This window comes from Augochlora pura, chromosome 7, assembly GCF_028453695.1.
Source record: "Augochlora pura isolate Apur16 chromosome 7, APUR_v2.2.1, whole genome shotgun sequence".
In the NCBI taxonomy this organism is placed as follows: Eukaryota; Metazoa; Arthropoda; class Insecta; order Hymenoptera; family Halictidae; genus Augochlora; species Augochlora pura.
Genome location: NC_135778.1, coordinates 29406848 through 29421033, shown reverse-complemented (window position 1 = coordinate 29421033; position 14186 = coordinate 29406848). Strand labels below are relative to the sequence as shown.

The window sequence follows — 14186 nt, the reverse complement described above, 5'->3', positions numbered from 1 at the left end:
ATTAGTTTAGAAAACAGACTAACATTTCAATAAAATACACGAACAAATGGATAGTTTCATAAACTACGTTCCTTCATTTTTTAACGACAAGTTGTTTGTCGAACAAATGTATAAAGGTATAAAATATTTTCTCCTTTTTAAAGTAATTCCTATCCAAATTGCGCATAAGAACATATACAATATGTTTCTTGAAACAGTGACAACAGCTTTCTCTCGTTACCGTCCCGTAGCTTTGAATAGGAACCGCGATGTTACCGAGCACACGATGCTGTTTACTATTGGCTGCCGAACAGGTGACGTCACATAGTGAAACGGGGCGCGCAGAACGTTATTGGACGCGCCGTAGGGCGGCGGGTGAATTTGAAATCAAACGAGGGAACGCTGAAAATCGGACGTACCGTTTGCTGGGAGTATGTTCAATTCAGCGCCTCCCGGTAGTCGGGTCAGCTCCGACCCGTTCCCACCGACCAGTGTCACGCCGCCCACCATTTTATGCGTGTTCTGCGAGTCCCCTGCTCTTATCCTCGTTTGGGCGTCTGCGACACAGTTTTATATATATTATAAATCGAGCAAGGAGCTAGTGAGACGACTGAGACCAACCCTAGCGTCGCGTGGACGCTAAAGAGCGAGCTCCGCCGTCGTCGACAGGCGGATCCTACTCACTCGTCACGTTCAGGGCGGGTGAATGCGCAGCGAGGACTATCGGTCTTCCCTCGTTCGTAGAGTGGACGAATGTGACCGGCCTTACGTCGCTGGCGGAGGACTGCACGGCTAAGGCCAACGGCCTATCGTTGTTGGACAGATTCGAGTGCACGAACGTCACTCGGTTGTCGTTGGCCGTGGACGAGTGAACGACCAGCGCCACAGGCCTTGGCTCGCTTCCAGTGTTCGATTGCACGGCGATCAGCGGCCTCGATTGATCCGAGGAGTTCTGCACGGCCAGCGTCAACGGTCTCGACTCGTTGTTGCCCGGGGTGTGAGCGACCAGCAGCTGCCTGGTGTCCCCAGGTATCACCCTCAGGCTCGGTCCGATGTGCTGCAGGGTCGGCACGATCGTCGCCAGGCCCTGGTTCGTGTTCAGCATCTGCGCGCTGATCGGTAGGTGAAGCTGGTGAGGCTGCTGCACTATACCGGTCGGCGATGTAGTCACTTTCTCCTGGAACGAAACCATTCTTTGAAACTACAATTTTACAGCGTTCCAGTTCTGTATCTCAAAACTCGCAGCGCATCTTAATTTTTTTAGACTTCGCGCAATCTTTATTAAATAATACGCTTGAGTAAAGTAATTTATTATGCCGCATCCATTTAAATAAAAAATATTAATCGAGTTATTTGACCGACACTAGGTACATTTAGCATTAATAAAAAAAAGGATGATGTTCGCGCGCTTACATAAACCATTGCACACAACCCCCGTGTGAAAGGCCATTGAAAGACGTGAATTTCTATTGCACCGTTTCACACACAATCGCTAATAATCACGTTGTGCCCAAACGGCTTGGTCAGTGCTTGCAGATTTCATTTCAAATGTTTCTGCGCCAGAAAAATTGTACATCCGTTACATGCACAGGCTGGATGGTTGGTTGTCACCTGTGTCGGGGTTTCGAACCCACAAACGCAGGATTACCAAGCCGATAGCCACCCATCGAGCTAATGCACGCGTCCGAAAAACCTTGTCGCGATAGTTCCATAAAAAGGTGTCGTTTTAACGCCGTGTTAGCATTCCGAGTAAGACAAGCCGGAGGCTTTTCGTCGAACAGATCTTCGGATTTACCTGTGCCGGGGTAGGAATGCTAGGCGTTGGCGTTCTGGGACTTGAACTTGCCGGCGGACTTTCCCTAGAACTTTGCGCAAGGTTGAGACCCTGTGTCTGACAGACAACGGCCGCGGTTGCGACTTGATTATGAATATTGGGAGTGGTGCTGGAGGTCTGCAGCGTCTGCGGTGAGCTGGCCGTGGCTGCGCTGCTGAGGCTGCTGGTGCTGCTGTACCTCGTGCCTCCGCGGGCCAACCCCGTCACGTCCACCTCCATGTTTTCTAAAAATTCGACGTTTTCAATTTTCCGAAACGTTGACCTCGTCGATTTTTACTTTAATCGCTCTGTCCTAAATCCGTTTATTTGTTTAAAAAATGAACACCGGTTTTGATTTGAAAAATTATATTTATAATATATATATGGATTTAGGATAGTGCCACTGAAGCAAATATTTATTAACATACGATTAAGTGAAATATATAATATATTTTATTTAGATATTTTTCATTTTAAATTACACTTCGCGAACCGTCGAGAAACGGCTGCTGTTAGCAAACTAGACGGTAATGTGTTAATGAAATAATCGAGAAGCGCGGAATGATTTTGGATTTACCACTTTTGGTGGCGGTGACGTCAGTAGCCGAACTCTGTTCCGGCAGAAGAGTATTAAAATCAATATGATCCCACGTGGCGGTGAGCTCCTTCTTTAAAGCTAGTAACTTTTGCTGGGCAGCGATTTTCTCTCTGGCGAGCCTCTCCATCTCGTGCTCGCAGTCCCGTTCCTTCCTCCTCAACGTCTGCAACAGAGTTATCAAAGCGTTGAAGAAGCGTCCGCCCAGCCACGACGCGTTACCCTAAATCCCCGATCCTTCGCCGACGCTGATAACCGTACCCTATTTCTGTGACACAAAAGCACCGACGGAATTATTAGGTCGAGTAATAAATAACCTCTATTTTTTTATCAGACATTTATTGCATTCCTATTTATCTCGTTTCCTTTAACTGGCTTTCTTCTTTTCTTACATTTTATCTATTTGCAACCCTTATCCCCCATAGTTGACAGATAGGTACAATAGATTCCACCCAGCTGCGTCGGAAGTTATTCACGACTCGACCTAATATTAAGGTGTCCCATAAGTACTTTTCGCACTATGTACAATCTCAGATATCATGTATAACGATATCAGAAATCCGAAAGCGAAATAAGAACGCACCTCATATTTTGCAAGCAAGTCTCTTTTGGAAAGAAGATATAATGAGGCTTCCTGAGAGATGGAAGAAGGTAATAGATCAGAACAATTCATATATAAGACAATAAATCAACCGTAAGCAATAGATATCGTCTACTGATTTCGCATCAAGAAAAAGGAAGGAACTTATTGGACACCCTAATAATAATCCGTCGTATAAGCTCGAGAGATTTTTGCTCGCTCGGCTTCCACGAGAACTGTGCAGCCATTGCGTAAGTAAAAGAGATCCGCGCCTCAGCGATAAATGATAAACACACGTGGTGGTCCGCCACGGCGAAGACGAAGAGGAACGCGGCGCGGCGCGAAGGTCGTGCGGCAGCGGGCGATCGAGTTAGGTTCATTGTTCCGCACGTGAGAAAAGGCGAGAGAAAGCCGATGGGGGAAATATTTTCGCTTCACTTTCAAGAATACAGTGCCGCGCGAGCCGTGTCACACGATACTCCTGCGGATTCAGGACACCACTCCGCAACGAAACACGATAAGGCTCGGGTTTGACGTCAGCACGGACACGCGTGAAGGAACGTGCACGTGACGGCGGCCGCCAACAGCCCCGGCCCGATGTACGCGCGCTTTCGAAGAAGTCGTACGACAAAAATCTGCAAGGACGGAACTCTCGACGTGTGCAATTTAAATAATCCGAGAGCCCCGTCGACGGGAGCCGCGAGCGGACTCCGCCTGAGGTTCACGCGTTCGCGTGGTCTCCGCGTAAATTGATAAGAGAATTTCGAAACCTCGCGATACCGGAATTCCGAAGCATCCGTTGCTTTGGATACGACGCGCGAGGGAATGGTATTGCTCGTTCCAGAAACCGTGTGTCCGATCGTTTCTCTCGCTCCAGCGTTCGCGCGGACACTCGCGAATCGAGAGTGACAACAAACGGCAAGTGTTTCGAAAATTTCGCCGCGCGTCCTCGACGCGATAAGCCGCGATAAAAATGATAAAGTCTGACAAGCCTGCAACGAAGATTCAGCTGAATATGTTTCGCGGAGAAACTCACGCGACCATCGGCGCTCTAGCTTTACTGATACCGTGCACGTGGTACGCTGATTTACGTCACAGTTAAAAATTTCTCGAATGTCGACCATCGTCGAATTTATTCGACAATTGTTTTACCAATGTTACACGCTGTTCGTACGAATCTTTCGACGACTTCCGTTTAGGCTCATTCAGTGTGCTTGTTAAGAGGGTATCCTAGCGCTAACCTTTGGAGAAATAGACCTTTCTTTCGCTTCAGTTGCTGATAATCTCAATGAAATTATTATACCATATTACTACGTTATGAACTACTATATTCATCGAACAATTAAAAAATTCTCAACTGTAAATTCTGAACTCATATAAATTACAAGATCATAGTCGGTAGGCGTCAAGAATCTTCCTGGTTTTTCATCCATAGTTATCATAATATAGTTACCATAAAGTAACGTGAAAACTGTCAATTAGCCAGAAAAATTCGCGAATGTGCTTGAAACATTTCTGAACAAACCCTGCGAAAAGCAATCTTAAGAGAAGCTAGAAAAGCGACGTCCAAGATACCGTCACAAATGAATGGAGGGGTGAGTATCCCTTCGAAGGTTTCTTGCACGATACGAATTATAGAGTCGAAGCAAAGAAGAAGGGTTGGAGCTGGGACACGGTCCCGAAGGGTTAGCAACGGAACCGGAATTGGAGCCGATATTTCGCAAACACCTTATGTGCAGGAATCGCTCGCAAGTTCAACAGCTCCGATGGCTGACACGATCCTCTACTCCGGCCGCGCGGTTCTGGATGATTAGGAGCGGGGTGGGGGAAGAGAGAAAGGAGAACAAGGCGGCGAAGTATAGGGAGGAAAGAAGGTGGACGGAGAGCCGCACACCGACATAAACAGTCGGAGAGGACTTTTGCCTCGGGACAAGCAAAAACACGCTGCGCGAGGGCTCCGATGCGCCGGCGACGGTTAGAAGAGGACAGTGCAGCGTGGAGCGGTGCGGAGCGGAGCAGCGGTCGTCAGGAGGTGAGGGAGTAGCTGCAATGGGGATGGGAGACGAGGAGTAGATAACAACCGGCAGAGAGACCTGCGCGAACCGGAGGGAGACAGCGCCTAAGCAGCGGCCGACGAGGAAGGAGAACGAAGGTCGTTACATGAATAGGCGCACGCGCGGCTTAGGAGCACGTGGTCGCCGCCACCTCCGGCTGGATTCGCACGCAGTATCGCCGCGGATATTGCAAATAACGCTTTCATTTCTTTCTACCTTATCTGGCCGGTCGTTATCTGGCACGAGTTGCCGCACTGATCGTTTGCTTTATGAAACTGCACTGAATCACCGGCCTGAAACGAATGCTGCCCTGCAGAACGCAATGTAGCCACGACCGTTGGTTTATCGGCTTTGTATCCGACGTAGCCGAGCGTTTCCGACAAATTTCTCGCTGGCCAATCTGGACGCTCGTTTACCAAACGGAAACAGCACTGCGCCAGCAATCCTAAACGTAGGTTTAGCCGGTGAGATGTTGTCAAAGTTAAGACGACCATTCTGCCGGGTTACTGTTGCCGAGTAGTCGATGAATAATAATTAACAAGTAGACCGCGGATCATTTATGTCCTCCCTTGCCACCCTATCCTAGCACCTTCTAATAATTTTTTAGATCTCGCAGCGGACCCAAGAGAGTATGTAAATGATTTTATTCCATCGAGATGGTATTCCCTGCGACTTCGGTAATTAGGTGCCTCACCCTATATTGTAATAGAAGAAAATTTGCACGCGTCGCGAGGTCTCGGCGGCTCCGGAGCCGCCGACAATGGCGCCGGGCGATAAAAGTTCGGACAGCGAGAGTGTGTGCTGTACGTGCTGTGCGGCGCAACGCCGATGGCCGCGTGGTCACATGGAACCCAGCGTAGACGCGGGCTTCGACCACGGCGAAGAATACGTGCGTGAGAGTCGGAGACAGCATGATGGTGCCGCCGGTGCAGGCCCGAACCCGAACCGAGGACGGCGAGCGTCTTGCGCCGCCGCAGCCGCGCACGGAGGAGGACGGCCCGAGGTGAGAAACGCGGAAATAGAACGAGACGGCGGTCCGAGTGGACAATAGTGGTCGGAGAGAGACGGAAGACGAGACGGAGCTGGAGAAATGGAACCGGCGGAGACCGAGCGCGAGCATTTAGGGAGAAAACGCGAGATGGAAGATACGAACCGCGCGACTGCCCCCTTCGCGGATAGAGGGCGGCCATGCGATACTTTCCCGCGACTTTGTACTGTGGTGTGAACTATTCTGTGACTAGATCTCAAAGAATCAGTCTATAAATAATGACGGATCGTTCTTTAAATGTTACACATTTTCTGAAATGTCCCGACTTACTTTATCAAATCTAAATCATGAAATCAAGTACACCAAATCGTGGTTGCTAACGAACCTTGAGAGTTGATGCAAGCTTGAAAGTTAAGAAAAAAAATTCTGCGGCTAGAAGGAAAAACGCAATTTCAAGGAATTTAAGTTACTGGTTGAACTGTAACATATAGGATCCTCCCATTTATCAGATAAACGTCGTGAGAACAAGTTGTACAGACTCGAAAGAAAATGATGCAACTTGGAACACTGCCGATACGAAGTGATTGGAACTTCATGCGATAATATCTGGGAAGTGAGATGATGTGACTTGGGTTTTAAACGGTCTTCGAGTCCTTGTTGCCAGGGGTGAGACGAGAAGCTCTCACGTACCTGTATATGCCTGATCGCCGCGTGAAGAATGGAAAGGTTCGAAGACTTCTTCTCATCCTGCTGAGGTAGCTGCCTTTTCAGTAACTCGAAGCACTCCTTCAGGTGCGCCCTTCGATTCTTCTCGAGCTTGTTGTGCACTTCCCTGGTACCCGATCGAATTACGCAAGGCCTGTGACACAGAAAAATGGAGATATATATATTTATATGCGCTGAATTCGGAGTCGGAAAGCAGTCGTTCGATCGACAGTGCGATCCCGGGATTGAAATTTCGTGCGACGACAAGTACGCGTGACCGCGGCGAATTTTTTTGAAGTAATCAACGGACGGAGAGACATCTCGATTGCGCGGCACTGTACCCTGTAGACAGCCCTGCAACATGATCATGTAACCGCGTCACTAGCTAGCTCTCGCGGCGATGCGACACGGGACACGGCGAGCGACGCACCGTGCACGTGCCATTCACCCTGGACACGTGCATCGCGTGAATGGGTAGCAGATTCTGCCTCGTCGGCACCGCCGTGTATGCCTCCGCGCCGCAAGAAAACAGGGACCGGGAAAGACGAAGGAGAGGAGGGAGGGGAAAGGGAGAAGGAGGAGGAGGCGAGCTGCTGGCTGGGCGGAAGGGGTAGAGTGGTGAGCGTAACAGCGGACGAAGCAACAGGCTGACGAAGACGGAAGGGAAGGAGACAGAGGAAAAGAGCCGAGCAATAGAAAGGATCCGGCGCTCGCTAAACTTAACCCGGATCGATTTTTCCTTTTGCAGACGAATTTATTTATACGAACACTTTCTCCTTCCCCGACCCTGCGACAACCCCCCGGAACAACCCTCCGGGTCTGCCGGCGTCGCCAAAAAATTTCTAATTTTGCAAACCGTGTAAATTACTTTTTCCAGAGGTTCGTAAAGCTCGCATAATGGTCCAGGTGTAAGAATCGAGGCGGTAGAATGGAACCAGTCCTTACCCGTTCCGATGCTTCTTATTGTCATGGTTCGGTTCAAGGTCAACGACGAGGTTGCCAGTGTTTTGCTGCGAGTGATTCGAATTGTGGTTCTCCACGTAGACGTTATGCGTGCTGTTGTGATTGTTGTGGTGGTGATGGTGTTGGTGGTGATGCGGTTGCTGCTGCTGTTGCTGTTGTTGTTGCTGCTGCTGCGGCTGCGGTTGTGGCTGCGGTTGGGGTTGCTGTTGCACCGGCGGTTGTTGCGGTTGCGGTTGCTGGTGGGACAAGTGAACGTGTGACGTGGTGTGAAGCGGGTTTATTCGTGTGGTCGAAATCACGGGGCTCGCTCTGGATCCTGTCGAGTGGTTCCCGTTCGTCCTATTGTTCTCCAGCGGTTCCTCCTCTGTAACAGACCGAGCGAGGCCCTGATCGAATGAACAGTTCTTTATAAATGTTTATTAATTTAACGATTCACCTTCGAGTAGGTTAGATCGTCGGTAGATAAAGAAGTTTTAGTTTGGATCAACGCAGATCGTTCGAGAGCTACCGAAACACATCACTAGATAGGATCTCTCGGGGGCCGGAGGAGTTTTCTCCGCGTCCGAACGCTATAAATTAGCGCAGCACGTGTACGCGCATGCAACTAACTCATTCATGTACCAAGAGACTTGGCAAACCCGTGTCGCATAGCTCGACGCTTCCTAAATCTATTCCGGGCTTAAAGACGGCGTGTACGTACCGCGAGAATAACAAGTGCATCGCTCGCCTGCATCGGCGCATTCGGCGAATAACGTTAAAACGTGTCACGTAACGAGATTGCGCGCCGCATTCGGAACACGGTTGTGTCCACCGTCTCGCAATGTCACACGCAGGCTTCTTTCGTTTCGCGGGCCTTACGAACTGTCCAACCGTACCGCGGCCGAAATAGCGATATCTTTTAGTTAATTCTCTTTCGATCAAATCTGATCTTTTCAAAATCCCGTAGTGCTATTAAACTAATATGAAAACATTAAGCAAATATAAAAATAACAAGTAAATATAAAAATATCAAGCAATTATAAAAATATAAAGTAAAATTTCCATGGTTGGAAATAAAATGGTTTTCGTATCGCAAAAATTAGAACCTTCTTTAAATTATGCAATTTACACTGTGTTTTAAAATCCATGACGCCACCCGGCGTCCATCTCGACACCGTACGCCGTTGCGGATGACGCCGTCCGGCGTCGAATTCGATAACGTTCTCCGTCACGGATGACGCCATCTGACGTCTCCTCGAACACTATTTTCCATTATCGCCCTTCTCCTCTACTCCTGTGAGAAATCAAAGGGTTACCGCCCCGTCGATAAGACGTTCGCGGCGATTCCACTTGGAACCGGAGTAGAAACGACCTCCTTACGGGCCTCGACACGCTCGAGCATATTTTCAAGAGTTTGCCAAAACGTTGGCCGGAGTCGCGATCGGTATCTCGCCGCCGCGGCGCTACAAATCAAGCCTAATTTTCCTTTCAAATGATATGTCAATCGGTCCGGCTGGATTCTTTTTTTTTCGCGGACGCTCATGCATTCTGTTTTCTCGCCCCGCAGAATGTATAATGTATTTCGGGAGCGCTGTACACACAGGCGCAACAACAATCGGGGAATAAAAATCGCGGCGCGCTTCCGTCGGTGCGAGCACGATTTTTGTTTTCGCTCGGTTCACAAAATATTTTGGTCATCGTGCGGCGCGGTTCCGCGGCCAAACATTTGTTAAACGCGACGGTGAAACATTTTTCCTCGCGGCCATTCTAATTTCGGTCGTGCCTTAACGCTAAATCCACCATCGTAGATCGCACATTTTTTTATTTTCAGATCGTTGAAATTACGAAGATTTTTGCGACGCTTCAATCGGTTTTTTTCTTCAAGCATGAGTAATAAGGTTATCGTGTTAAGGGGTGTCAACCCTGTGAACATCAGCTGCCAGTAATATAAATTTTTGAAAATGCATGCGAGAAGCTACAACACAATAATACATAAAAACGTGGTAACTTTTAGAAAAATAAAGTTTCCGAGTTGATTTTTTTACGGTATACAATCAGAGTACTGAAAAAATAAGGGTAAGAAAAACGTGAACAAAATTAACGTCGACGTATTTGATTTTGTCGTAAAAAACACTGTGAAAACAGACGCCTCCAGAATTTCATCTCGAATATTACCGGTGGCTGGGCGTTCGCAGGGTCGCTCCCCCTTAAGTATTTAAAGTTTAGGCGAATCTAGCTCCGCTAGCCGGTTCAATCAGCGGTCCTGCTGTAATGCGAGAACCGAACGTCCAGCTAAAGAATATTTATAGGCTGTGCGTGCGTAACCACTTTAATTCGAAGCATCCTCGATGCTCGAGAAAAAAAGACCGAGCTGTTATCGACGTTTGCCGTCAAACAGGTCTTTCTCCACGTTTGTACGTTCGCGACTCGTGTCGGGAAAAATTACTATGCATAAACGGAAGCGCGTGCTATCGAGCGGTCTGTCCGTTTTCGAAAAACGTTCAGCGAGCCGCGCGGAAAAAATTCCCGAAAATGTCGGCCGGCGGTCGATCGTCTGTGGCGCGGTACTCGGTTCTGGCCTAATCGATGAGAATCGTCGAGAGCTCGGCGAAGAAAACTGCATCGACAGCGGCATCGTTGCACCGCGGTCGATGCCGGGAGTGCAGTGTCACGGCTGCGAGCCGGCCGACCACGTGCCGCGAGATAAGGGAGAGAAGTCGGGAAGACGACAGGTTCGGAATATCCGCGAGATTAGGGGAACACGGCTCCGAACGCGGTCTCCTAATTGGCTTGGTGCCGTGCCAGACAAGGAGGACTCGCATTATAATTAGAAGCAGCCCGCGGTCCGCGCTAGAATTTCGCGAATCGAACGGCGACGCGGCAATGAACACTCCGTCGGATCACCGACGCCGACCTTTGACCCGGCGATACCGACTCTCCGACACGCATCGGACCGCTTTCGAAACGAATCGCACGCTGACATTGCGATCGCTGCTGCCCGTACACGCTTCGACGATTCGTCGATTCCGGAAATAAATGCCGCAGCCGATTGAAAATTCATCGGTCGCGTTGTCCGACAACGTTAACATTCGAATGAAGAAAAAAATCGACGCGGATCGAAAACGATCGGCACCTGTACCGATTTCACCGGAATTTTATAGGTGGATTTTTTAATCAACAATCTTAGACGAGCAGAAACATGGTTATCGCGAAGTGTGACGTTTTTCAGGAAATCGCACCTCCGACTATTGCGTATGACTTCGCGAAGTCGCGAAACTTTCCATTATACGTTATCTGCGTTGTTTCCGCGCCGTGAAGCGTGTTTACTCGTTCGCGAAAACTTCGGCAGCCATTGATAAATTCACTTCGAAACGTTAATGGTGAATCAGCCGCCGATTGATGATGCATGAACACGATTCGCACCACTCCTTCCTCTGTGTATGGCGATAAGGTGCAGTAAATGAACGAAGTATTTTGATGTTTGATATAATCGACGAGGATGGCAGGTTCGTGTAGTCGAAGTTAAGAGAGAACGGCGATAGAAAACAGATTTCAAATAGGGTAGCTGTGCTGGCTACTATTCAAGCTAATAATTGCGGTGCCTTTGATTTATTTACGGACATTTTTACAGGTCTTACTCGATGAATATATAGAGTCAATTATACCCGAAAACAAAACAAGGGTTGGGCAATTTGTCAACCCATAGTAACCGGTTCCATTACCCTATTGTTCTCGATTATTACAGGAGGACTGACCGAGGAACCATAGGCCAAGGGGCCATAAGCTGAAGCACCACAGGCCTAGGAACCATAAACCAAGAAACCATAACCCAAAGAACCACAGGCCAAGGTTTAAGGCCTAGGTGAATCCTCAGACAACAGACCATTTTTACAGCTGCAGCTCCATCCAGCAATTTGTCAAAACAAACTTTCGTAGATACTTCTCAAAGCCTCTTTGTGTCTCTGCTAACTTAACAGCGTAAACGACTTAAATTCTTTTAGACTATAGAATTACTATACAGTGACTATAACACTTCCCCTTAATTTTGCTATTACCTGGAATGACAAAAAAAAATAAAAGCTCGTGTTCTTCAACATTCTTAGTATTAGCAAAATTAAAGAAAGGTATTACAGTAATCATCTTGCAGGCCTAGTCCTCTCGTCTTCTAAAAACAATTCCAGTCGTTTGATCCAGTTTGAACAAAAGCTACACCGATCTGAAGGGTGTCCTGGAGTACATGGCCGCTATTGCATGCCGACTGACATTGAATTTCGGTGCCTTCAACTCTGTCCAGCTGGCCAGAGAGTCGAAGGGACAATGTAAGGTTGGCTCACCGAGTAGGTAGTGGCGTATCCATTTTTTCTTGGGCGGGGGCGGCATCCAGCTGCGACGCGGCTCGTCGTTGACGACCACGCCGATAATACCGACGACCTGCGCCGGCATCAGGCTATTCGCGTCCCGTATCCCGCTCACATTGTTGTTGGTCTCGTCGATCGGTTGCTGCGCACCGGCAGCTTTGACCGCGTTCAGACTCATGCGAGGTTGGACCGCCACTGTGCCATCCGCAACCAAAAGAACGCCCATGATCCCGAGAACTCTGTTGACGGCTGCGTTACGCACAGTTCTCTCCGGCCGGCACGCGTTACACGCAGATAAAAAAAGAGCACGCTCGGCCGCGGACTATATAGGGCCGTGGCCGCCACGATCGCTGCACTGGAGAACGACCCCCTTCGCGCTCGTCCTCCTCCCGCCGTCGCGCGTGAACGACCAAATTTCATGCGTACGTGCGGTCGCGGATCCACCGGTTATAGCGGCCGCCAGGTGCCAATTGCTCTTCTTGGCACTGCTCGGACTTTACGCGTTTGTCATCTTCAACAATGTTTCCCCGAATCCGAGCTAAGCCGCCTCCAACGCTTGCCACAACACCGTTTCATGCGGTTGTCATCCTCGAGGGTATACGACCACCGTGGACAGCCCGGTGGATAGCAAGCTAGGGGATGCGTGGTGACGAGGCTTAAGAAACCAAAGCAGGTCTTATCTTCTCTGCGAGGATTGTCCCATTGTCGGAAGATCCTCGGTTCATCGTGACAATCGGCTAGAAGTTCGCAAGGACACCCAACGGGTACTACGTAGTTGTTCCACCACTTGGTGCGATACAGTTCCGTGCACTCTTCTTCGACTATGTTTCCCCCGGATCATCCAAGTCTAAACTGTCTGCGACACGGTCGCACTTAACGATTCACCGCTGTACAAGTATCCTTGTTTTGACAACGACGGTTCTACCATCGAGCGATCTTGGAATCAAGGGATGGAGTCTGCGAACAGCACTAAGACCGAAGGGTTGCGTCCACCAACAATGACAACGGATGCTGGACACTCTCGGGGAGGGTTCAACTGAACGTGACTCTCGTACGCGTAAAAGAACGACACTTTGGCCGATACAGCCCCTGCGAAACTGTCGCCGGGGACGCGCCGAACCGCCGACTAGTCGAAAAGAAGTGGAAACGGCCGGGAATGCGAGGCGCGTGGAAAAGAGAGAGGGCTGCGTCACGATGCCGCGAGGAGAGGGGACGCGGTCGCGACGAATGAATACGACGAGGTCGCCGTTTACGCGATATGAAAAAATCCAAACTTTCGAAATACTCGCGGCGCCGTGGCCCGATGATCCTTCCCCCTCTCGGACGGCTCAACGGCGATCTACCGCACCGGGCATCTCCGGTGGAAACGTTAGCGCGCGCGAGCGGTGACTTCACTGTGCTCGATCTTAATCACTTGGTCGGCGAAACGACGACGCGCGGCTTCGGGGCAATGGGTATCCTAGTATTATCACCACGAGGAAGAAGACAGAGGAAGAAGATCGTCGACCGATCGGATCGAACGGACGCCGGCCACCAATGGAAACTCGTACCGCGTGAGACGCGGATGCCGACTGAAATCTAAACGTAAGTGCCACCGCCTCCAACCTGAGGATGACGGCCCCTCTCTCGCCCTGCCGCCCCACGCCAGTGGCAACGGCGGCGGTGACGGCGACCAATCTCCTCGCGGCCCGCCGCCTCGACCGCCGCCGCCACCTTCCGTGACATCTCCGTTCTCGCGAGAACTGCCTCCAGTCACCCGCGACACTCTGTCCTCGTAGCGCAAGAAGCGCATACCCTGGCCGGTCGCTTTCTCTTTCTAACTTTCTTGTTGGCAGTCGCGACATGCACTCGCTCCGTGCCTTTCAGTCGGCTCGACGACGCTCCGAACGGATTCGAGGACTACGTCGCGTAGTACTTCTACAGTTCGGCCACACTGCGACACGGTAATATTTCTCGCATTGTCGCTCAGTTTTGGAAGAAAAGATGAAGCTCGAGCAATCGTATCTCCTTTCCTCAAGTTATCCACATTGGTTTCCAATCGGAGGGACAATGTGAGAGAACAAATGACGTAGGCCGAAACCCGTTGATCCGGATTATTCTTATAAACCTAGCGAGCCCTAAAAACAGTCGGCGTAATGTTGCCTTAGAACGATGAAAAGAACGTTTAACTTT

At 49.7% G+C, this 14186-nt stretch overlaps 1 protein-coding gene across 7 annotated transcripts in view; it reads right to left on the bottom strand.

Annotated features, from left to right (window-relative positions):
- LOC144472207 (uncharacterized) overlaps positions 1–14186 on the bottom strand; it is a 28650-nt gene that overhangs the window by 6073 nt on the left and 8391 nt on the right. For 6 of the 7 annotated variants that reach the window (XM_078185091.1, XM_078185093.1, XM_078185092.1 and 3 more), the window contains exons 4-9: positions 7660–8041; positions 6700–6868; positions 2370–2553; positions 1775–2037; positions 664–1156; positions 399–536 (exon numbers count right to left, since the gene is read on the bottom strand). In XM_078185091.1, coding sequence (XP_078041217.1) covers positions 399–536; positions 664–1156; positions 1775–2037; positions 2370–2553; positions 6700–6868; positions 7660–8041 — 1629 coding nt within the window. Of the gene's footprint in view, positions 1–398; positions 537–663; positions 1157–1774; positions 2038–2369; positions 2554–6699; positions 6869–7659; positions 8042–11990; positions 13563–14186 lie in introns of those variants that run through there. The other variant, XM_078185090.1, reaches the window with a different exon arrangement.